Below are 26,099 nucleotides of genomic sequence, written 5' to 3'. Positions count from 1 at the left end.
ACCCGGGCTGCTCGGAGCTGAAAATTACTCATCTTGATTTTGCAGATGATATTATCCTTCTTTGTTGTGGCGACCACCACTCCATTGCGATGCTTGTTGACTGCATCACCCATTTTTGGAGAAGTTTCAGGGCTAAAGCTAAACATGGGTAAATCGAATATTTTTGTGGCTGGTGCCTCCCCAGAATTAACTGATTCGATGGTGGATGCCCCTGGTTTTACCAAGGGCTCTATCCATTTTAAGTATCTCGGAGTTATAATTGCTCCCGGCAAGCCAAAGGTTACTCAATTTGATGGCTTGATCTCATCCATTTCCAATTACATTCGTACTTGGAGTGGTTAATTTATCCTATGCAAGTCATCTTGAGCTCATCCATTCAGTTGTCCAAGACACTTGATGCTTTTGGCTTTCTATTTTCCAGACACCACCGATGATGATTGTTCATATCACTAAACTTTGTTGCACTTTTCTTTGGCAAGGTAGATCAGCGGCTGTGGCCTAGAGTGTTATTTCTTCACCCAAATCGGAGGGTGGGCTGGGACTTTGTTCACTCCCGGAATGGAATTCGGCTCTCGTTTGTAAATATATTTGGAGGCTTCATACTAACAAGGAGTTGCTATGGGTCAAGTGGATGCATAGCCGGTTTTTCCGAACATCTGACCTTTGGGATCGCGCCATATATCATTCGGACTCCTATTTCCTCAAATCGCTTAATGCCATTCGCGACAAATAGTCCGCCACTTTGGTGATGTTTCCCAAGCCAAAGTGGAAATGTTTCGATGGTTCCAGCTCAATCCCAACACCAGCTGCGTGTATGATTTTTTCATATCTTTGGGAACTCCATGGAAACCAGCCCGTGCTATCTGGAATCGGTATGCACTCCTAAAGCACACATTTATTTTGTAGCTTGCAATGTATGGTAAACTGAATACAAAGGACCGCATTCACTTCCTCGATATTGATTTGATTTGTGCTCTATGTAAAGATCATTTGGAGGACATCCAACACCTATTTTTTAGGTGCATGTTTTCATCGAGAGTTTGGAATAGCATTCGTTTCTAGCTTAACATACCGACGCAACTTGACTTGATACACCAAACCTTACTTTGGCTTCAGGACAGCACTACGCAAGATTCAAAAATTATTTTAATGTCTCACGCTAGTCTCGGTGCCACTGTCTACTACCTCTGGACCGCGGGCAGTAAAGGGACTTTGAAGAACTTCACCTTGGATCCTGATATATCCATTGTGGAAATTAAAACCTATTGTTTTCAGCTTATTGCTTAGATTATTTATTGTCAATCTTTTGTATTTAATTTAATGAGACACACTCTGGGACTCTTTCCCATTTTTGACTTACTCTTACATGATAGAATCATTAGATTCCTTTTGAATGAGGATTGCCTTCGTGCAGATAAATTTACTTATTGCTTTTTGAATGCATAGGTCTAGCTCATTGTTAGATAGCTTGATCATTTTATTTTCCCGGGTATGCCCGACATATTATATAAATATTATTTATTTATTTATATATAAAATCCTTGATCTTTCCGATTAAAAAAAAGGTAGAATTTATAATGGTATCACAACATATCATGTAGACATAATTTGTAAGATATTTGATTATGAGTGAGGTTTTGACCATTGACGTTGTGAAGTCAATAGAAAATCTAACAGATCAGCTAACCAAAGGATTACAGAAGGATCACATATAAAAATTTCTAAATGGGATGAGCTTAAAACCCATAAGTTAGAGACAATTACAGTAGTAACCCAACTAAATCATTTGGGAATCTCAAGCCTTGGTTCAATAAGAAAACTAAGCTGTAAAAGTTCAACACAAACACTCGATCGCCATTCTCTAAAAAACATCAAGTGTTAAAATAATGCAAAAATGGTGAGCTTGAATCAATGACTCTTAATAATTTTAAAAGTATGACTTGGATATTTTAAGATATAATTATTTTTACAAGTGTGAAGAGTGAGTCACTCTAAAAGAAATATTTATGAATCCAGAGTCATGATTCATGATCGAAACAAATCAAAATGTGAGAATAAATGAGGATGAGATAGCGACACATCAATATTATTGACTCAATATACAATGGGGTAGAATAGTTCAATGCATCATGACAACTGGACCACTAGTACACTTTGTAATGTTAACCATAGAAGCTTCAAAGTCACAAACTATTTGTCTCGATGTAATAATGTCTCTCTGAAACTGAACTGTGCATCTATTCTTTTCTGGCATTTCTACTCATATGGAGGATTGTTGAATAATCGGTTAATTATTTCATCGATTAAATTTAATTTTAAAAATTTAAATTTTAAATTTACATAATCGATTAATCGATGAGTGAAAATACAATAAGCCGGATAACCAAATTAATTGAATTAATTTGGATAAAATATATATAATACCTTTGTCCGGCTTTAAGGGTTTTATTTACTTTTTGGAGTGTTGATATTTGAATATTAATTATTATATCAAAATATACTATAAATTAAGAAAAAAATTGCAAAAATACTTCAATTAGTATCTTATAATTCTAGTAGAAGGATATTTGTACAAAAAATGATACAAATATAAGGATATTTTTAATGTTAAGTACAATGACGCAAAATGTAGATATGGCCCTTAGAGGCGAACGGAGGGAGTATTATATATTAAATATGAGACTTGATTAATATTTGACTAATTTTGTCTGTCTCGAGACGAATCAAATTGTGAAGTATAAAGTTAAACTCGAGTGTATAACCTAAGTCACAGGATATCCAGTAAAATCATATCCGATGAATATATCTATTATAACTTCAAAAAAAATGTTTTAATTTATGTAAATTTACAAGCAAGTCGAACGCAAAGTTTTAAATTAACGTAAATTATAACTTTTAATAATATTGATAATTAAACCGTAATTAATAACCGTTGATTACTTATATACAATTTTGATCAAGTGAAGAGGCCGATACAAGGGTCTTTCATTCTTCATTCTCAACATACTAACCAACATATTCTCTCCCATCTATCTCTACTCCTATTCCAATGGTAGTATTTATGGTGAGTTTTTCGGTCATATTCAGTCTTCCTAACCTTCTGGAAAAGCTCGATTTCATTATGTTCATCGAAGCTTTGATTTATTGAGTTGTCACCTAAGTTGAAACGAAAGTCATTTTACCTTTGGGGACAAAACGTCATCACCGAATATAATATCGGAATGTAATTTGTCTTGTGGGCAAATGGTATCCTCCATTCAATTTCATTCTTATTTTGTATCACTACACCGAATTATTGAATACTTTATTTTATTATTTATCATTATTTTATTTATTATTTTGCATAACAATATAATTACTAATTTATTGAAAAATAACGGATATAAGGTATGTTTGTTTGTAGGAGGTTTGGCCAAACCTCTTGTACGATTACTATAGGTTTGGAAAGTAGCCCAAATTCATCCAATTCTTTTTTTTTGTTCTGTTCGACAGTGGATAACCTGCTGCAGTTTTCTTACTTTTTTTTTTTTTTTTTAATTAAACTCGAGAAGCACAAGATCATATCTTTTTAGTTATTTGATATTTATTTATATTATAATTTTAAAAAATATATACAATATATACTATCATTTTGTAAAGAAGAAAAATTTCTATAATACAAATAAATAGTTTTTTAAATATATATGTTGATATAATTAAATTCATAAGCAAATCATACAATTATTAATTTTAAAATTTTAAATTTAATACAAGTTTAAGAAAATTGATTTCAGATATATCAAAACAATCAAATAAGATAAATTAATTCCGAATATAAGAATATATATTTTAAGAAGGCACATGAATATTGTTTATTTACGTTGTAACTATTTTTGCATTGTTTCTCAATTTTTTTATTTTTAAAACACATCACTTTTATTTTTTACATTTAATTTAACTTATATGCTTATTGAAAATTATTATAATTTAAAATAAAGCAGAGATGTGATACGTACAAAAATAGACGGTAGGGTCAATGGTCGGATTAATGAATGTGAAAAGACAAAAGAGCCCCTGAATAACCGCGTCGGACATTGTGAACTGCCTTTCATTCCATTTCGGCGGCTCAATTCCACTCACATTCTTCGTTGCTTCCCTCCTTTACTCTTACAACCTTTTTCTTCGATTTACTTCGCATTTTGTTGTAAATTCATCACTTCTCTGATTTGATTTTCCATTTTCAGTAGCTGAATGAGTTTCTGGTGACTGTTTTGGCGGACAGTTGTAGTTTGTAGCACGAATCTGTATATGCGTGCAAGGATTTTCAGGAGCCTTGGTATTGGATTGTGGTTGGTGATTTGATGGCGGAGGGTCGGCGCTACGCGCTCAATACTCAATTAGGTGACACTTCCTTTCTCTTTTGTTTTTATATATTTATTTGTTTGTTTTGGTGTTATTATTAAAACAGCTGCTTTGTTCGTCCATCATCCGTTTGAGTTATGCTGGATTACAGTAAGTAGTATTTTTTTTTTTTTTTTTTTATGCTATGTTTCAGTGGTTATGAATAGGTGTATATACTGATGTTGCGTGTGTATATGTGGTGCTGAATTGCTAAATGGGAGAGGAGAATGTGTCGCGTTAATGTTACAATTTGATTCGAGGAACTTGAAAAAAAATTAGGAAGGGAAGGAAATGTTGGGCGAGACTTAGCGAAAATGGGAGAAATTTTTTTTCTGGTAGAGGATTTCAAAAGAAGAAAATAAAATAGTGAGAATAAAATAATTTGTGAAAAAAGAAAAAAAAAAAAGGTAAATCTTTTAATTAATTGAAGGAAAAAATTATTGGGATGGATGAGAAGTATAGATTTCTTGACTATTTTGGCAGAAGGAAGGGCAAGATTAATTTTTCTCTCATTTTTCACACGGATTCAAGGAGAAAGTGTTTACTTCTGTTTTGTTGCTTTGAAATTTTGGAGATGAAAATTGGTGTGGGATGCTATGTTTCAAATTAAAATTATGTGATGAACCTGATGTGTTTTAGAGGGAAATAGAAATGCACTGTATAAATGGAAATGAAAACATAACTAAAGACGTGTGTTTACTTCTGTTTTGGAGGGAAATGTAAACCGTAGTACATCGAATAGTGAAACATTGGAAACATAGTTAGAAGTAAATACAGACAGTTTTTAGCCTTTAGACTTTATTAATTCATTGAAAATTGTATGTTTGTTCCTACATTCATTTATTTATTTTTAGCATATGGTGAAACTTTATCCTGTCTGAGCTGCAAAGTTTCTTGTGTTGATGGTCTTTTATCAACATTATGGTCGAATGAGTAGTTTATCTGAAGAAGTGTTAATCTGTGTCAAATGTCCATTGTATGCTTATATTGCTTGTTGTTTTCTGTTGACCACTTAAAAAGCATACTACAACATGCTGTTATTTGTTGCTTAGTACAATTTGAGGTTCCATGTTTTAGGGTGTGCATGGCTTTGTAGCTGCAATTTTCCATTTGTTGGTTCAGTACCCTTGGAGCTTATGCAATGCATTTGCTTGCTTATGTGGAAGAGACAGTGATAAACAACCATTTTATCTTGTCTCTGTTAACATTTTTAGAGTCTTTTAGTTTTTCAGTTTGAAATCATATGCCATTTAATACTTTTACCACAATGCTTATTGCTTTTTTCCGAACTTTACCCTTTCTATGTCCACATTTAAAATGAATATGGGCATTCTAGACTTCTAGTCACCTCATTATATATTTTAATAGTATTTTAGTCATATTAGTAACTTCTTATGTTATTTTGTTTTAATCAAATATTTTATTTCATTAGTTGCTGCGCCATCGCCTAAAGCAATATGTACTCTTGAATGGAGAGAGTACTTAATAATTCTACATCTCTATGTTCTGAGTTGACTATACTAACTAACCTGAAATGGTTGCTTTTGCAAATGACGAGGTATCATATGTTGGAATAAGACGTCTTAAATTTATTTTCTCAGGTTGCATCAGTATTTTTTTTTCCTACCTATTGTAAGGAATTATGCTCAGCTCTTCTGAAATCATGAAATTGTTTTGAATGTTGATTCAGATATCAAGCAGATACTTTTGGAAGCACAATATCGCTGGTTGCGCCCTGCTGAGATTTGTGAAATTCTTCAAAATTACAAAAAATTTCGCATTGCTCCAGAACCTCCTACAAGACCTCCAAGTATGGGTTTCTATATTTTTCCTTTTCCTAATTTATAGTTTGACATTGACTGTGATATGTCTGATGCTCTGGTTGAAGGAAACTGATAGTTATTATCTAATGGAACACATAATAAACACATTCTTGATTAAATTTATGGGATCGATGACTCTATGTTGGTTAAGACCTTTGGTCATAGGTCTCCATATAAAGTTATATATATGTATATCTTAGTTTTCAAAATGCAATTATTTCTTTATGAAGTAAAGAGACACTTGGACACATCATTTATAGATTATTTTGCTTTAAACATCAATTATAATTTAGTTTTGGTTACACCTATACTGTGATAGTGTATTTCTGCATCCATGAAGCAATTAACTAAAGAGTTGGTTTGATAATCTAATCTCATCTCAACACAAACTAATGGTCATTAGTTGCAGGGAAAGGTGGTTTCATATGTTCACACTGAATGGGAAATAAATGCTACAAAGCAATGCTTTTCCTATGGACAATTCAAAAAGTCAATTCTTATTTTATTGCAAATTCTTTGTGAACTTTTTCTTCATTCGTGGTCTGAAGGAGAATGCTATCAATATGATAAAGGGATTTAAGGGTTCTTTTTGTATTAGTTATTCAACTTGTTACTTTTATCTTATTGACATATATACATTTGGCATGGTGATTTCATCCCATTGCCTATGTATTTGGATTGCTATTCTCTAAATGCATGCTTATGAACTTTGAACCCTTCCATTTCATTGTTGAATCCTAGTTTGTTCCACACAGTTTATTCATGCTACTGTATCATGAACGATTGTGAATAATCAATCAGACATGAGTGTCTCTCATACTATTGGTAGTGAAATAGTGGTACCTCTGGAGGTTGGCATTGGGGGAGTGATGGATGCATATTTCTTAAGATATATATATATATTTTTAAATATTGTAATGCATTCTGTGTCATCTCTGTATTTTGCATGCGGTCTCTATACACCTATATTTTCATCAAACATGTTTTGCAGGTGGTTCTCTCTTTCTTTTTGATCGAAAGGTTCTGCGGTACTTTCGAAAAGACGGCCATAACTGGAGAAAGAAAAGAGATGGGAAGACAGTCAAGGAGGCTCATGAAAGGCTCAAGGTGAGTAGTATTACTGTTCTCTATGGTCCCTTATTAGGTATATGCATAGATAGGTGGAGATGCAATTTCTTATGCACACTTGTAACTCTACCTGTCAAAGCATGAAGCAATCATAATATAAGAATGCGCGTCAGATCTTAGCTCTAACATCATTCTTAAAGTTTTGATGATACTTCTAAATAACACAACATAGAATTGACATTTGTTCAGGCTGGAAGTGTTGATGTACTGCATTGCTACTATGCCCATGGAGAAGAGAATGAAAAATTTCAAAGACGTAGCTATTGGATGCTTGAAGAGTATGTTAAAACTTCATTTTAAAACATGTAGTGACCGGAGAATCATATTTAGTTTTATATAAGAGTTTGATACATTTGTGGTGTGGTTGACTTCTGTTTCAGGGAGCTATCTCACATAGTTCTTGTTCATTACCGGGAGGTCAAGGTAATAAAATTCATTTTATAATACTCTCTCTGACTTAGTAAGTAAGCCCCTCTTAATGCTGATGAGTTGGTTCAGTATCTCTCTTGACATGCTTGTGTGTTCATTGTGTTTTGTCCTCCTTTCTTTCACTATTCAATCTATCATTTTCTTTCCAATAACTTCACATCCATTACCTATTTTCAATTCAAGATATCACATCCAATGCCTATTTCAACTCAAACTGTCACATTCAACTACTTTTTCACCTCAAAGCCGAAAACCGAAAACGAAAACACCAACACAAGCAAACACGCTTATTTTCCTGAACTTTAAACTGTAAGTTTGTAACAGACTTGACGTGTCAATAGTTCAAAGATTTAGTACTATTAAGCATAGAATCTCATATCTCAAAAGTAAAAAACGGAAACAACTGTAAATCTAATAACATTATTGGCATTGATATTGTAGGAATGTGAATGGTTATTTTTGTATAATTATGTAGTTAAGAGTAGTATGAAAGACATTATGATACTTATATATTATTTTAATAAGATGATTGTAGAGTACAAGAGTAATAACCACTCTTGAGGGTGCTTGTCAATATGTGTTTGTGTTGAATTTGCATATAAATATGGTCTGATGAGTGAGTTATCATTATGGTTTAGATTTTTGTACTTATATATTTGGAGTGAAAGCTATCCTATATGTTTGTGTGGAGATGTTGAAAAAGTGTAAAGATTAAAAAAATGAGGCATAACAAAATGATGAATTTTTTCAAGATAACTTGAAGTCAGTTGTGCTTTGGCAGTTTGGTGTTTGATGCAAAGTTACAGTTATGCTTGCTTGTTCTCCTTATGATGCCTCAGAGTTGAAGTCTTTCTAGAACTCTGATATTTGTTTTCTTCACAGGGAAACAGGACAAATTTCAGTCGCCTGAAGGATGCTGATGGTATTCCTCATTGTCAGCAAACTAAAGATGATGTATCTTACTCTGAGATGGGAAGATCAGGAGCCTCTCAATTTCCATCTTATGATTATCAAGGAGAACAAGTTGCAGATACAGCTAGTCTTAACAGTTTTCAGGCTTCAGAACATGAAGATGCTGAATCAGGTTGGTGGATTGATTTTATGTTTATTTTAAGATGGCTATGTGCAATCCCCAGGATTTTCTACGAAAATGACTTGAAAAATATTACATCCAACTACTATTTAAACACCAAACACACACGCACCCTATGTGTTACTATTTTTGAAGTACTTGTACTACTCCCTCTGTCCCAAATCATTTGTTATTATTTCTAATTTGGAATGTCCCAACTTTTCTTTACTTACACACAGTTTTCCTCTTCTACCTATCTAAAAACAATGTTATAAAACATACCCAACAAAAAGAAGGGACAAAGAGGTCAAAAAACTATTAAAATTATACTACCTAAAAAACCATGCTAAAAGTAAATCAAGCAAAAGAAATGGGACATAGGTAGGATATTGTAGGTTTTTCATCAAATAAAATATGAAGCTGTTACATTTTTATGTGATTCAATGTTATGATGAATTATATACAAATGCAGCTTACAAGCATCAATCAAGTCCTGGATTCCATTCTGTTCAAGAGTTACAGTCTCCTACATCACTAACAACAGAAGCTGCTACTGTTCCCTATTACACAGTTTCTACATCAAGTAATGCCTTTAAGTCTTGCATTTATCTTCAACAATTGTATTTTTCTTTTTTCTTCTATCCAGAACAGATTTTACTTAAAAGCTATTCCGTATTGAAATGGAGATTAGGGAAGTGGTATTATTCAATTGAATGTTGTGAATCTAATGTCTTCTATTATTAATAATTTATTGTAATGACAACATTACTGCCATGGCAGGTACCTATGGAGGACAAATTTCAACTCTTCCTAGCATGAGTTTTGGAACAAACACAAGAGAGAAAAATAAGAATCTTATAGATCATGGTCTCTATCAGTTTCAACAAGACCATGCATTCCAATCTAGAGAAAATTCTGTTGAAAGTACTACTGGTTATCAATCTGTCAATTTTCAGCCATCATTATACTCACCTGCCCAACCAAGTTCATTGAGCATGATGTCTGGTCGAGAAAATCAACTCCTGGATCAAGTTGTTTACCAGCAGGTATATAACTATTTGAAACGTTTTATTTGCTGCAATGCAATTTTCCTTACAGCAATTTATTGCTTATGTAGTTTACCTGTAGATAAGGTCTCATGGATTCTGAACTAATCCTCCCGTGTAATATGGTAAATTAGGTTTGTGGGGAGAGGAAGTGAGGATTGGGGACATTATCTTACTGTTTGGAAATTATAAGGTTGTGTTTGGACATGTTTTGAAAGTGTTTTGGAGTTTTGGATTGGGTTGAAAATTGTAAAACCTATAGAAAATAGGTGTATGAATTGACATAAATAGGTATTTGAGTGTGATGTTTTGAATAAAAAACAGGTTTTTTAATGGTATTAGATGTTATATTTTTTGAAAAAAAAAACTGTTGATGAATAGTCCAAAAGCAAATTTGAATAACAAAGTAAACAGAGCCTAAGGTAGATAGTATAACTGGTTCCATGGAACTGTAGCTGCACATGTTCTTGGGAAAGACTTCATTACCTCTAGATCATTTTTGTTTAGCTCTGTTCATGAATTCATGTTTTAAGCTATATCTAAGACATTATAGAAAAGCTTTTTCCTCCTATGGTCTAATATTTTTCAATAGATAATTTTTATACCTTTTTTGTTTGTTGAGTTCCACATTTTCAATATTTTTATGGTTATGGTTTGTTATCGCACGACTACTGATTTTATCCGCTCCATCAAAACCTATGCACCTTTTTCTATTTTAGGAGGTTAGTAGAATTGTGATCTTCAATATTCCTAGGCAACGCTAAACTTGGATAAATATAGAGTTTGCTTACTCTTCTTTTTTCTGTACAGTGAGATACACAATTGGTGGATGCCTAACCATTGATTTCATCTCACCATGCTGCATTTTCACACCCTCTGTTGAGGGTAACCTTGATAGATATACCCTAAGAATTATTACTGTCAACTGAATTATGATATCACATTTCTTTTTACATGATGTAATTTGTTAACAAGTAATCACTGTTTGGCAGATGGATATGGATTGATAGATCTTATATGTTACTAATGTTAATTGTAGCAGGCCTCTGTTCATGATTCTCAGCATGCATCAAATTGGTCCATGGGTCAGAAATCAGCTGAAAGAGTGAATTTAGGGCAGGACCATTATTATCCATTGTGGAGGGATCCCATGTCAGATCAAACTACCAAACCAAATAGTGTAGATCAGGGAGAACTATCCAACGCAGTTGGCCTTCATAATACATATTTAACTGAGCAAGGCAGAGAGCTTTTGCAAGATGATCTTCAACTCCAATCCTCAAAGGTTGTTAGTAGTTCTCATGACTCATATTCTGATGGCAAACTTAGTTTAGAGGATAAAACTGATAATACACCCTTGAAACAACCTTTACTGGATGGATTTATGCGAGAAGGCCTCAAAAAGCTTGACAGCTTTGACCGCTGGATAAGCAAAGAACTAGATGATGTCACTGATGCTACTATACAGCCAAGACCTTCTGTGTACTGGGAAACTGTTGGAAGTGAAGATGCAGATGAATCAGATATCTCCACTCATGTGCCCTTAGACAACTACATTCTTAGCCCCTCTATTTCTCAAGACCAGCTATTTAGCGTTGTGGATTTCTCGCCAAATTGGGCATATTCTGGGACTGAAATTAAGGTAACTAGTCTAATTTGATTATCAGACATTCCTCTCTTGTGAACCTTTTGAAATAAATGGTTGGTTTTGTCAAGCAAACAAAGTATAAGAAATCTTAATCTCTCTATATATATTGTGTGTCACTCGTGATCAGGTGCATGTTATCGGAGGATTCTTGAGGAGTCCAGAGGAGGTGCTGAAGTGTAAATGGGCTTGCATGTTTGGTGAACTGGAAGTTCCTGCTGAGGTTGTAGCAGATGGTATTCTTCAGTGTTTTACACCTTCACATGACAATGGGAGAGTTCCATTTTATGTGACATGTTCAAATAGGTTAGCATGCAGTGAAGTACGAGAATTTGAATTCCGCCCTATTCCAGATGTCGACATTTCAGATGCAGGCAGCATTACTTCTGATGAAACACTGCATATGAGATTCGGGAAGTTGTTGTCTCTGGAACCAAGCACCTCTCAAACCTCCATCCAGAGTAGTTCTGCCGAAAGCTCACAGCTATGCAGGAAAATCAGTGCAATGCTTAAAGACGACTTGGAGTGGGAACAAATGGTGAACCTTACTAAACAGGATGAATTCTCACCTGATAAGTGTATGGATCAACTCCTACAAAAGCTTTTAAAAGAGAAGTTGCTTGTTTGGCTTCTCCAAAAGATAGCTGAGGGTGGTAAAGGCCCAAGTATACTAGATGAGCAAGGCCAAGGTGTTTTGCATTTTGCTGCTGCTCTAGGTTATGACTGGGCCATAGCACCCACAATAGCTGCAGGTGTCAATATCAATTTCCGCGATGCAAATGGATGGACCGCACTTCACTGGGCAGCACATAATGGCAGGTTGGGGTTGCTGAATTACATCGTTTACATGGCTTGCAAGGTTATTTCACTTTTGCAGGCACAAGGTTATTTCACTTTTGCAGGCATACTTGTTTGAACTTATGCATAATAAAAAAACTTCAAATGTCCTCTGAGAATCATTTACATTGAAGAATCTATATTTTAATCTTGAATATTTCAACTTTGATTTAGTCATTTGTTCTAATTTCATTCCTCTTACATACCTACTATATATTTATGTCTTTCCATATTTGGTTTTTGCAACGTTAGAGAGCGAACCGTGGGCCTTCTCATCTCCCTTGGTGCAGCACCTGGATTGGTGACAGATCCCACCCCCAAATACCCATCTGGAAGACCTCCTGCTGACTTGGCGTCCAGCAATGGGCACAAAGGCATTGCTGGTTACCTTGCAGAATCTTCCCTGAGCTCCCACCTATCCTCAATCACGTTGAAAGACTCCAAGGGGAGTGATAGAGGAAAAGATTGGGTGCCAATCTCTGAGACTTCAGTGAGCTACGGTGATTTGCCCTTGAAGGACTCATTAGCTGCAGTAAGGAATGCTACTCAAGCTGCAAGTCGCATTCATGAAGTGTACCGGGCACAATCCTTCCAGAGAAGGCAGATAAAAGAATATAATGACCGTGAATTTGGAGTCTCGGACGATCGTGCTCTTTCCCTTCTGGCTCTAAGGAGCAAGAGGATAGGACAACAGGATGAACCAGGACATGCAGCAGCTGCAGTACGGATTCAAAACAAGTTCCGAAGCTGGAAAGGCAGAAAGGATTTCCTGTTAATCCGTCAGCAAATAATAAAAATTCAGGTAACACTGTTGTACATCTTTGTTTATAAACTGCATTCTGGTTCTCCCATCGATTCATTTACTGAACAATTTGAACACCAAACTACTGACACTTGGCTTTTCTGACAAAAAGGCCCATGTGAGAGGACATCAGGTGAGAAAGAACTATAGAAAGATAATATGGTCCGTTGGAATTTTAGACAAGGTCATTTTGCGGTGGCGACGGAAAGGTAGAGGACTGAAAGGATTCAGACCCGAAGAACATAGTGCAAGCTCCAGCATGCGTACAGAAACACAGGAGGATGACTATGACTACCTAAAAGAAGGCAGGAAACAGACAGAGAAGAGACTGGAAAAGGCCCTTGCTAGAGTAAAATCAATGGTTCAGTACCCTGAAGCACGAGATCAGTACCGCAGGGTGTTGAATGCTGTCTCCGAAATGCAGCAGAAAAAGGTATACATCATTTATTCAAGTTAGCTATCAAATTTTATTTTTATTTCTCTAAACTTAGGCTCTATATAGGTAGTGAAGAAACATATAATCCCTCTGCCCACAAAATATATGGTCATTTGAGCTGGACATGAGTTTTAATGAATGCAGTACTCCTTCCGCCATGAAAAAACAGGTTCATTTGGAAAAAAATTGTTAAAAATAGTCACAAGTGGTATAATATTTTACTAAAAAAGTGAACATGTCTATTATTTATGACAGATAAATAAGAAAAGTGAGCGTATTTTTTATGACGGAGGGAGTATTATATTGGTTGAAATGCAACCTAAAAGTAGGGGTATTTGGGAAGTATATAAGTGAGTTAATATGGTGAGAAAATGTTTGATAAATAGAGTAAGTAGTTGTGGCTTATTTGTAAATAAATGTAATGTTGAAGGATATAAATTAAAGAGTAAATAAGAATTATTTTCTATAAATAGAAAATTCATATTTTTTGTGGACGAAACATAGATTTGATGGGTAGAGGCCCTGCATGAGGAGTCTCACAGCAGACGTATGATATACATACAACACTTGGTCGATGAAACATATTATGTTGTAAACGTGCTCTGTGCCAGCTAAACCTAATTCCAAAATATTCCCTATATCTTGATTTCTAATGAGAAGTAATTCTACAAAAAAGATAAATTAATCTGTTTGAATCCTTGTGCAGGCTGCCTATGACAAGATTTTATGCAATCCAGAAGGGGATTTTGACGATGATCTAATTGACCTCGACGCCTTACTGGAGGATGACACTTTCATGGCAATCGTATAGTGGGACAATACTCGGGTAAAGTTTCTAAATTCTTCGTGTCAATAGATCACCTCTTACCTTAAACCGGTTAATCGTGTTTATAAGTACATGCATCCCTATCTCTGCACAGTTTCCTTTATGTTTAAAGTATACTCGGGTCAGAGCTATTGATTTGTAGTCTAACAGTTTATTAAGAATGGGCAGGGCTGATATTGATTAGGGAGATATAGAAGAGTTTGTTTTAAATTAGCATGTTGATATGATATAGATACACAAGTTATTTTTATTTAGTGGTTCTGATGTAAATTGTGTATTCAAAAGTTGGAATGTTTAGTTCAATTTGATGAAAATAGATGCAAAGTGAAATTACCTCTAGTTTGGACTTCTTGTTTTGATTTGATTTGTTATATTTTGGATTAGTTTGATGATATTAAAATTTTGAATTTAAATATTTGTTTGATGTTTAGATAAAATACTTTTAAAAAATAGTCTATACTTCAAATGCAGAAGTTAATTTTAATACATGATGTACTTTGGTATAATACAAGTTTTAAATACGAACAAATAGCAAGCACTTTTATTTCACTCAGTATTTGCGGTGTGAAATAAAGACAACTATTTGTATATTTTTTCTGTGCTAAAATTAACACCGTGCTAGTATTATATTTGGTTAGGTAGTAAATGTAACAGTGCAGTATGATTATGATAACTGCAAGATTATTTTCTATGCAAGTAGACGCTGATAATGAAGTTGAACTAGAGGCGGCAATGGGTCTGGAATATCAGGACCCAACTTATTTATTTGGAATTTATAGTCTAATTATTTGAGTATCGGGTCGGGTATGTGTCAGGTATTTTATATCCGGTGGGTCATGTTTAGAGTGAATCCGGATCTATCCGGATCCGTTTAATATATTAGTAGTATATCGATTATATTTATGAAAAATATCATTTCTAGTAATATAGTTATATTAAAAATATTTTTGTCGTTTTGATTTATTTATTATAATACTTTTAAATAAAATTCATAAATTTTAATATATGTTGGGTTCGGAATTGGGTCTAATTTTAAGTAAAATCTCACATAATTGTAAAAGTAGTTCGGATCTTGTCGGGTATAGTTTAGGTCAAGTCCGATTGAGTCTCAGTCCAACAATATGTATTCGGATCCTGGGTGCGGATGAACCTGACCCATTACCATGACTAAGCAGAACTGGTGTAGGAAGTAGCAACCAATGACGTATTCTGGATGGCCTTGGGATATAAATCAATTATAATTCCCATTTTGACTATATTGCAGTTAGGATACCTGATTTGTTAGCTTCAAGTTTATTATTGGATTTGTGAAATAAGTGTTATTAAACAGCAAGTCCATAGCGAATTTCGCTACCGAATCTTGACTCCTAACTGTTGCAGGAATTGGTTGAACAATTTTTACAGATTTGAATCGACATAAATAGAAGAGAAGGAACTTAACATGTAGAAACCTACATACATATATACCTGGATAAGATAATTCATATATTGTAACAAAAATAATACATTTATAAAATTGAGGATTCAGGTGTAAAAATCGAGTCGAACCTAATAGCCTGCTTGCTCACGGTCACCTCCAGGTCATTTCTTACGAAATTGGATTCGTTAATTTTTTATTTTTTTTTAATGAATCCAATTCTATAAGGAATGACTTGGTGGTGATCGTAAGCAGGCTATTAGGTTCAGCTCGATTTTTACACCTGAATCCTCAATTTTATAAATGTACTCATTAAAAAACCAAACTCTTGGACACTAAGTACTCAAAGCATACCATCCGACCATCATTTTACCTGAAAAAAAAACATCAAAACCAAAAAACACAAAAGACTAAAAAAACCCCTTTACATGGTGAATGAATTCAGGCTGTGTAGTTGTAGTCAATGTTAAATGAACAATTGAGATATTTTTGTTCCATTTATTTCGTAAACATGACCAACAATATACACCTTATTGAACTTCATAACAATCTCTCTCAAGAGCTTTAATTTATGAACATAAGCAACCAAATAATTAATCAAGTGGCATAATAAATAAATAAAGACAGAAAAATTACTGGTCACCAATACCATGTAAAAACCTAAAACTAAAATTGTTTTGAATGACATGAGATTAACGTAGAGATAATCTTGGAAAATTTATTTTTACTGGCTGGTTAAACACAAAATCTTATTTATAGGAGAACGATTAACTTAACTACTTATCCCGGAGACACAATAGACAATTATATTTTTTAATGCTACATATGTAATTAGTATGCAAATAGTGCCTTACACGATTTGTATAAGTTTTTAAAATATATAATTTAAATAAAGGAAAATAATAAAAAAAACCTTTGCAATTTTCCGAATTTGCTGAAAATTTTTTGTGGTTCTAAAGTTCCAAAAAACCTTATTGTGGTTTCCAAAATGTTGTATACTTACCAATCTCTCTAAATTTTACTAACGGACGTTAAATTTTATCATATTTGACCGTTATACTCTTATTTATATATTTTTTTAATTTATTTTTCTCTCTTTCTCTTCTTTCTTCCTTCTCCCCAATTGTATCATATTGTTCTTTCTTCCTTCTTCTTCTTCTTTCCCAAAATTCTTCTTTAGGCGCACCAAGCTCTTTCTCTTTTCTTTTTCCCCAGTTTTTTTTTCTTCTTCCCAAATTCTTCTTCATGCCACTGCAGCCCCACCCAATTCTTTCTTTTCTTCTTTTTCTCTAATTTTTTTTCTTTCTTCTTCATCTCCAATTCTTCTTTGAAGAATAAAGAATTGGAAAAGAATAAGAAGAAAAGGAAGACGACGGACAGAAGCGAGCATGGACGAAGGAAGGAAGAAGAGAAAGAGAAAAAAAACAGAAGAGAATGAGAAGAAGAGAAAGAAAAAGAAGAGGAAGGAGCGGGCTCAAGGAGATGAGCCACACAAGGTTTTTTCTGTTTTTCTTTTTTTTCCCAATTTTCTTTTTTTTTTCTCTTTCTCCCCAATTTTTTTTTCTCACGCCACCACAACCAATCGCACTAGGTTCTTTCCCTTCTTCTTTTTCCTCCTTGTTCTTCTGGTTTGAATCCGGTTCAAGAACTGGCGAACCGGTGGTTTGGAACCCGATGGGCAAATCTGGATGTCAAATTGATTTCTTAGATTTTTGGGTTTGATGAAATAGAGGAAAAAAATCAACGGTGAACAATAACTTACGCATTCTCATCTCCATTTTTATGTCCGGTCAATTAATTGTGTTATAAATTTGGGATCGATTTCAAATTTGGTTGTGTTTAGCGGATTTAAAATGAAAAACATGAATAAGGATTAAATTTTAAAAATATGTAAGAAGAATAAGAAAGAAGAATAAGAAAGAAGAATAATAAAGAAGAAAGAGAATAGGAAGAAGAAGAATAAGAAAGAAGAAGCTTCCGTAAAAAGCCAGGGTATTTTAGTCATTTTATACAAAAATATATTAATTTATGGACCAAAAATCGCATTTCAGGTGTGTGACATGCAACCTCCGTTAAATCTTAACAGAGGGGGGGAGGCAACATTTTGGAAACCACAAATAGGTTTTTTGGAGTTTTAAAACCACGATGAATTTTTAGCAAATTCGAGAAACCACAAAGTTTTTTTTTTTTTGTTATTTTGCCTTTAAATAATTACTATAATAAAATATATCTCGTAAAAAATACAAATATTCTTTGAACATATCAATTATTAATACAAAATTTATTATATGATGATTTTTTTAATTGTGTCCATTAGGGGTTGATAGTATAAATATATAAACGCGGTCTATGAAAGCTCGTTTGAACGTATCCGCGTTCTAATGATTTATCATTTTTCAATCATTAAACATGAAATTTTGCATATTAACATATGTAAGATATACATGTAAAAGTTTCAAAAATTATGGTTCGTGACAAAAGATAAATTGAGATTGTTTATTGTTAGAAATTTTGGGGGAAAATAATGAGATTGTGTTATTGATCATCAAAATAAAAGGGCCTATATATAGGCAATATAAAACGGACTCGATAGACTCAAATCTTAATAAAATAAGATCAAATCTAAATCAAAGAAAATAATATCAAAGAAATATCTAAATCTAACATCCCCTCAAACTCAAGATGGGGTAGTACAAACCAACTTGAGTTTGTCCAAGAGTAATCGGAAACGGCTTGGAAGAAAAGACTTGGTGAAGATATATGTTGTCTGATCTGCAGAGGATACTGGAACGAGATGAACTCCCCCATTGACAACATGTTGTTGAATGAAGTGACAGTCAAACTCAATATGCTTGGTGCCATCGTGGAATGTATCATTATGGACCATCTTCATAGTACTCTGACTATCGCAGTGAAGAGCCGTAGAAGATGGCTGAAGAGTACCAAGATCAATGAGTAGTCTTCGAAGCCATAAAAGTTCTGAAGTAGAGTCAGCAAGAGGACGATACTCTGACTTGGCACTTGAGTGGGAAACTAAAGTCTGCTTCTTGTTGCGCCAAAAAATGAGAGAATCACCTAGAAAAAAGCATAAACCAGTGGTCAAACGACGATCATTGGGATCACCAGCCCAATCAGTATCATAATAACTGCTGAGATTCAAGGACGAGTGAGAGGAGAAGTGTAAGCCATGCAGAAGAGTACCTTTCACATAATGAAGAATATGTAAGACGGCAGAGTGGTGAGAGGTCCTCGGAGCGGCCATGAACTGACTCACAATATGGACTGCATGAGCGATATCTGGTCGAGTGACAGTCAAATAGATCAAGCTCCCAATAAGCTAACGGTAGAGGGTAGGATCCTCAAGAAGAGAGCCATCATCAGGGGTAAGTCGAACGTTGTAGGCAAGTGGTGTGAAGGCTACCTGACAGTCTGTGAGACCAACTCGAACAAGAAGATCGGAGGCATACTTAGCTTGGGACATAAAGAAACCATTGAGAGAATTATAGACTTCAAGTCCTAAGAAGTAATGAAGGGGACCCAAACTCTTCATCTCAAACTTCTGGTTAAGATATATCTATAGATCAGAAATACCAAACGCGTCATCTCCCGTGATAATCATATCATCAACATAAAGTAAGAGTATAACTATCCCAAATGAAGAACGAAGGAGAAATATGCCAGATTCGTAAGCGCATGTGGTAAAACCAAACTCCAATAGTGCAACACTAAATATGGCATATCAAGCCCGAGGGGCCTGCTTCAACCCATATAAAGCGCGACGTAAGCGACAAACCTTTCTAGACGACGAGAAACCTGGAGGGGGAGTCATATAAACTTCTTCAGAAAGTGTGCTATGTAAGAATGCATTCTTGACATCTAACTGAATAAGGGACCACTGATGAGCAACAACAACGGCAAGAAGACAACGAACAGTAGTGAAACGAGCAACATGAGTGAAGTCTCATCATAGTCAACTCCATACTTCTGGGAATAACCTTTGGCCACTAAACGACCCTTGTAACGGTCAATATAGCCATTAGAATTAGTGTTAGTTTTTAAAAACCCACTTGTACTCAATAGGTGGCTTGCTAGAGGGCAAATCTAATAAATTCCAAGTGTGAGTCTTTGTCAAATCCTTCAATTCCTTAGTCATAGCTTGCTGCCATAATTGATCAACACCAGTCTCACGAAATGACCTAAGCTCAGGATGAGATAATATGACAGAGTAAAAATGATAATCACGCAAGTGAGGAGGAGGGTGACTCACTCTATGTGATTGATAATGTATGACAGGTCCAGGGACCGCAGACGGATCATCATCTGGAGATAAGGTCGGAGGTGGATCAAAAGCCTCAATTGGAGGTGAATCAAAAGCCTCAACTGGAATAGGATTCGGAGGCGGTAATGGAGCCGTAGAATCAGGATCGGGAAAAGAGGCAGACAAAAGGGATGCACGAACAATATTTAGAATGATGATGTTTGCGCTCAGCGCGACCATTCCGTTGAGAGGTGTATGGACAGGAACGCTGAATCAATGTACCTTGAGCAGAGAGAAAACTTAATAAGGTAGAATCTCTATACTCAAAGGCATTATCACTACGGAGGGTCTGTATGGGATAAAAAATTGAGTTCGAACTATTTGAGAAAATTGAATGTATGTTTCAGATAATTCTGAACAGTGTTTCAAAAAATATATCCATGTAAAACAAGAGTAATCATCTATAAAAATGACATAATAACGACACTCACTCATAGATGGAACATGGGAAGGACCCCAAATATCAGAATAAACAAAGGAAAACAGTTTACTTGCGACTGACATATTTTCTAAAAAAGATAAGGCTGATTGTTTTCCCAAATGACAGTGTAAGCAATCAAATGACTCAAAACGAGTAGGACCTAAATGACCCTTATTAACGAGAGATTGAATTTTAGAGGAATACGCAGGACCAAGACGAATGTGCTATTGAAGACTAGGGGAAGGAAAGGTATTACAAGGGGTATGAGTAGTAGCAGCAAAGAAATTACTTGGAGGAACTTTCAAAGATTGTACATCAAATAGTTGACCCACTTTTTTACCTATCCCAAGAATTTGACCCGTGCGTGGATCCTGAACCTGCACACCAGAAGAAGAAAAGGTAAAAGTAAGTCCTTGCTCAACTAGTTGGCCAACTGATACAAGATTTAAAGTCAATTGAGAAATGCAATAAATATCAGGAAGAGATATAAATGGTAGAGTTACAGATCTGAATGAGTGATATTCATGCGACTCCCATTAACAATAGTGTATAGGCAATGAAGAAGACACAAGATGTGCATTAGTCAAGAAACCAAGTGTAGGTGCCATATGATGGCAGCAACCAGAATCAAAATACCACGAATTTTTCATACCAGGTGGGGAATTGGAAGCAAGAACTTGATGCAAGAGAATCACGACATTCTGGACTAAGGAAGCCATGCCAGTAACAACACAAAAATAAAATCAACTCTGATGAAAAAACCAATCACGCACTGGTATAAATCACAAAATCAAGATTCAAATCAAGATATCAAATCGAATGATCCAACCGGTAACAGTCGCAAAATGAAATCAACTCCGATTACAAAAACCAACAACACCACGACATAGGGAACCAAGACAGGAGGCGACGGCCGAACGCGCCGCCACACGCGGCCCGAAGGCGGTGGTGTCGGAATGGTGGCGACACTGCAATATACGTCGGAGGCGCGTGTGGGCTCCATGCGCCGCCTTTCGGGACAAAACTTTGGGGGTTGAGTGGCGGGACGACGGCGGAGCTGATGGTGAATATACAATAATCTTTTTAAATATAATATACAATTATCTTCTAAATATAAAATACTTATTTTCAATTTCTAACTTTTATAAGTGAATATACATAAATATAATATTTCAATTATATTTTAAATATAAAGTACTTATTTTCAATTTCTAATTTTTATAAGTGAATATACAATGATTTTTTAAATGTAATATTTCAATTATCATTTTAAATATAAAATATTTTATTTTGAGTGGCTAATTTTGTAAAGTGAATATAATATATTATACTCCCTCAATTTTGGTGTAATATATATATTCACTTTTGATCGCATAATTTAAAAAATTGGATATAATGTTCTAATTATATTATCTATACTTTATATATTTAAGATCTGAATTTACAGAATTTAAATTCTTTTTATATATATGTAATGTTTTTTCTTTTATAGTTTTTTAAGTAGATTAATGGTTTACAGTTTTATATATTGCGGGTCAATTTCACTCATTTTTATCCTATTGTAGTTATATTCTATTTTTGTTTTCCTAAATCTGCAGATACCAGTTCTTTTTCTCACTTCCACCGCTTACATCCAACTTCCCCCTCCAAAGCCTATGCCGGCTACCATTCACTTCCACCGTGCACATCAAGCGCCGTCAATTTGTCGCTCACTTCCATCGCCGACATCCGACTTCCCCTTCCAAAGCTTTGTCACTCCGCCGCTCACTTCAGCCGCCCGCATCCGACTTCTCTCTCCAAAGCGTCTTCAAGCAGCTATTCACTTCCACCGCTAACATTCGACTTCCTCCTAAAAAGCGTCTTCAATATGTCGGTCACTTCCGCCATCCGAAATACACTGCTATTTTCTTACTTCCATAGCCTACATCTGACTTCCGCAGTCTCTTTATTGTCTACAAAAGTTAAATTCTATAAATATTTTATTTTTTATGCTTTTATTTTTGCTTTCTATCTTTCTACTGTGTATAAATAATTTAATATGATATTTTTATATTGTTTAGCATTCCTCATAATTTATGCCCATCTCGTATTCAAATTTTTATTTTCCAATCATTCTATTTTATTTTTATTATCATGTTTGTTTGATTATTTTATTTTTTAATATGCAATTATAATTTCGCTCTATTTGTTCGCTAAATCATGTTGCTACTGGAGACCTCTTTTCGTTTGACTATAAATATATTTTTTTATACTTTTATTTGTGCTTTTTACTTTATATAAATAATTTAATATTATATCTTTTGTATTTTTGTTAAAATTCATTTTCAATTATTTTTATTAGTTTTTTCTCAATTTAATTACTTTCAATAATTTATTTATGCCTGCAACTGTATATAAATAATATAATATGATATTTTTATATTTTGCATGTCTAATTTATATTGCAGGTAATTCTTTTATTGGTAAATTAAAATTTATTATAGTTAATTTTAAAATTATTTTCTATTATTTTTATATTATTTTTTTCTCTCATTATTTTAGGATATTGTCGCTTTTAACGAAATATTCAATTATAATAAATATTAAACTACATGTATGATAGGTGGATACTATACAAGTAGAACAAAAAGTTTCTCAATTGTGATGGATGAAACAACTCCGTTTGAAGCAACATAGGAGTCGGCCCGTCCAAAATTTGGATTTGATCATTAATCATTTTGATGCGCAATGTCTGGGACTTTGTCATACCTGCGGATTTCCAAGTGACCCTCCCAATTATCCAAACGCACATATACAAAAGAAGAAAGTACATTCGAGAAATGTCATTCATATTACTCTTATTTTAGTTATTACTAATATGATGCAATTTATTACATATTTTTAAGATGATGCGGTTATACTATTTTTGAATTCGGAGAGTGACCAACGTGATGTGAATTTTTTCATCAATAATAATGCTACAAACGAAGGTAACATTATATTATTTACTTTGGTATTTGACATGTTTTTATTTCGATTTATTAAGTTTTAGAAGGATATTTTAAAATTATATATTACAAAATATTGAAATAATTTTTGGTAGATTTACTTTTAGGATACTACTTATATTTAAGGTATATATGTTCTCATACACGTATATGCATATATTTGAAACAAATATGTAATTATTTTATATTTATTATGTTATTATATTATTTATCTAATATTATTTTAATAATCTATACAAACCGTGCATCGCACAGATTTATACGCTAGTAATATATTATATTCCCTCAGTTTTGATATAAGATATATATTTACATTATTATGCTCAAAATTAGGCATGAATAATTTTTGGGTTGGGCCAGCCATGCACGGTTAAAAATTCAGGTTGTGCCAGCTAGTGCGAACCGGATCGTGCATGATTCACACGATTTATCGAATAAATTTTTAATTTAAATATTTTATAAATATATAATAAAATAAAAAATTAATTATATATTTAATATTAAAATTCTTATTTATCGATTAAAATACTATTTTTTTTTATCATAATTGTATTTATTTAATTAATACTCCATCTTTCCGGTCACAATTGACATATTTTTCATTTTAATGTCTCGTAACAGTTGATATATTTTGTTTTAAGTAAATTTATAAATATTAAATATATTTAAATAATATAAATTAACTTAATTAAATTTCTATGATATTAGGTATAAAACCACTCAAAACTATTTTGTTTATATATCTCTTCAATCTCATTCAAAATCTCTTTATTTTTATTTCTATCCTCAATTTCACTCAAAATTCATTTATTTCTATCTCTTCACAATCAATTTTTTTTTAAAAAAAAAAAACATATTTACAATTCTCTATTTTGTTTTTGAAAAAATAATTTATGTTAATCATAGATAAATAAAAATATTTTTTTATTCAATTGTATTATATAAAACTTTATTCTCTATAAAATCATATTTATATTGTATATCCTCCGTCATTCAATTGAGAATATAATTAGATGACAAGATAAAGTATATTTTATTGAGAAATTCTGTTTAAAATATTTAAACATATATTATTTTTTTAATTATATATATTAATTTTTATTTTAAAAATATAAAAATTACTACTCATATAAAAATAATATCAAAATATAATATTATTAACTTATTAAACTATATTTTTTTAAATACTGTGCACTAACCAAACGTGTCAACTGTAACGAGACGGAGAAGATATATTTATTTTTAGTAAAAAAAATTATGCAAAATAAATTTAAAAATAAAAAAATAAATTAAAATTTGAGCTAGCTCTGCTTGCATAGTTTGAACCAGGCCGTGCCCGACCCTAAGCTTCCAGACCCGATATAAAACTGAGCAGCCTAGTCCAGCATGGAAGAAAATGAACCTAGTCAACTCCAAATCGGCACCTCTACGTAAGAGCATCTATAGTAGTTTACTTTTAGAAGACTTGAATGTTAAAAAAGAAGTCTTTTTATAAAATGGTTCATCCAATGACTGTTTTCTGGAAGTAAAAAATTGAAAAGCTTAAAATTAGCTTCGTGCAGGTTCTTTCTGCTAGCCTCTTTCTCTTTCCTCTTCCTTCTTCTCTATCTTTTCTTTCTTGTTCTTTCACCTGAAAGTTGAATAGAATAAAAAGTCATTGTATTTTGTACACATATCATATTAGTGTACACATAAATGCTTCCGTCGAAATTATGTGTTTCATTTTACAACTATTAATGTATATGTGTGATTACCTATATATATATATATAAATGAATGAGAATATTTGAAATTCACCCAATCAATCACATCTCTCTCGGTTGCATTTCATACATACACTCCAACTTAATATATATAATATAATATACATAAAGATACATATCATATACACGTATATAAATATTATACATATATTTTCTCCCACACATATATATATATTTATATACATTATATATATTTATATACACTATTATATTATATACAATATATATACTAGTGGTTAGCGGTAGAAATAATTAATATTTGTATTGGCTAATCCTATAATAATATCATAACACATTATCAGCACGAAGACTTTTGTTTATTATATTTTTGGTAAGTTTTATTTTTATACTATCTATATTATCTATTTTATAAGCTATGGAAAATCTTTCAAAATTTTCTTTTAAACCCTTGTCTCTCACCGGCAATAATTTTCTGACTTGGTCTCTTGATGTAGAAATGCATTTGGTTTCTATGGGCCTTGTTCATACAATTGCCAGTGAAAATACGGCTACAAGCCAAAATCGGGCTAAGACTATTATTTTTAGTCGTCACCATCTGGACATTCCTTTACAGTCCGAATATTTGACGGTGAAAAATCCACTTGATTTGTAGAATGGATTAAGGGAGAGATTTGGGCACTTGAAATATATTACTCTCCCCAAAGCCCGACATGATTGGCTTAACCTGGGGTTGTAGGATTTTAAAACTGTTACAGAGTACAACTCTGCTATCCATCAGATTACATCTCGGTTGAAACTCTGCAGAGAA

At 33.3% G+C, this 26,099-nt stretch overlaps 1 protein-coding gene across 4 annotated transcripts; it reads left to right on the top strand.

Moving 5' to 3' along the window:
* The first annotated feature begins 4,100 nt into the window (after positions 1-4,100).
* Positions 4,101-22,587, top strand: LOC127260250 (calmodulin-binding transcription activator 3-like). Of its 4 annotated transcripts, XR_007840677.1 has the most exons (15): positions 4,101-4,380; positions 6,071-6,190; positions 7,195-7,310; positions 7,521-7,609; positions 7,712-7,754; positions 8,643-8,844; positions 9,305-9,415; positions 9,613-9,878; positions 10,918-11,520; positions 11,654-12,342; positions 12,613-13,162; positions 13,275-13,595; positions 14,305-14,424; positions 17,175-17,337; positions 22,179-22,587. XR_007840677.1 is itself a non-coding variant. In XM_051287959.1 (14 exons), the coding sequence occupies exons 1-13, from the start codon at positions 4,341-4,343 to the stop codon at positions 14,407-14,409; spliced, it is 3,255 nt and encodes a 1,084-aa protein (XP_051143916.1). In that variant the 5' UTR covers positions 4,101-4,340; the 3' UTR covers positions 14,410-14,424; positions 22,179-22,584. The 4 variants fall into 4 exon arrangements, 3 of the variants coding, with proteins under 3 accessions (XP_051143916.1, XP_051143917.1, XP_051143915.1); XM_051287959.1 differs by lacking the exon at positions 17,175-17,337 and having other exon boundaries at positions 22,179-22,584; XM_051287960.1 differs by lacking the exons at positions 17,175-17,337; positions 22,179-22,587 and having other exon boundaries at positions 10,921-11,520; positions 14,305-14,839.
* Positions 22,588-26,099: the final 3,512 nt, after the last annotated feature.

The sequence above is a fragment of the Andrographis paniculata genome, unplaced genomic scaffold, assembly GCF_009805555.1.
Source record: "Andrographis paniculata isolate CXL003 unplaced genomic scaffold, ASM980555v1 Contig61END, whole genome shotgun sequence".
Lineage (NCBI taxonomy): Eukaryota > Viridiplantae > Streptophyta > Magnoliopsida > Lamiales > Acanthaceae > Andrographis > Andrographis paniculata.
This window is presented reverse-complemented; position numbering and strand designations above follow the sequence as displayed.

What these genes read in the sequence shown, in the direction of transcription:
- LOC127260250 (XM_051287959.1), top strand. Translation starts at nt 4,341, where the DNA reads ATGGCGGAGGGTCGGCGCTACGCGCTCAATACTCAATTAG. An exon ending in CGCGCTCAATACTCAATTAG is followed by an intron (nt 4,381 to 6,070) that starts GTGACACTTCCT and finishes ATGTTGATTCAG; the next exon opens with ATATCAAGCAGATACTTTTG. An exon ending in ACCTCCTACAAGACCTCCAA is followed by an intron (nt 6,191 to 7,194) that starts GTATGGGTTTCT and finishes CATGTTTTGCAG; the next exon opens with GTGGTTCTCTCTTTCTTTTT.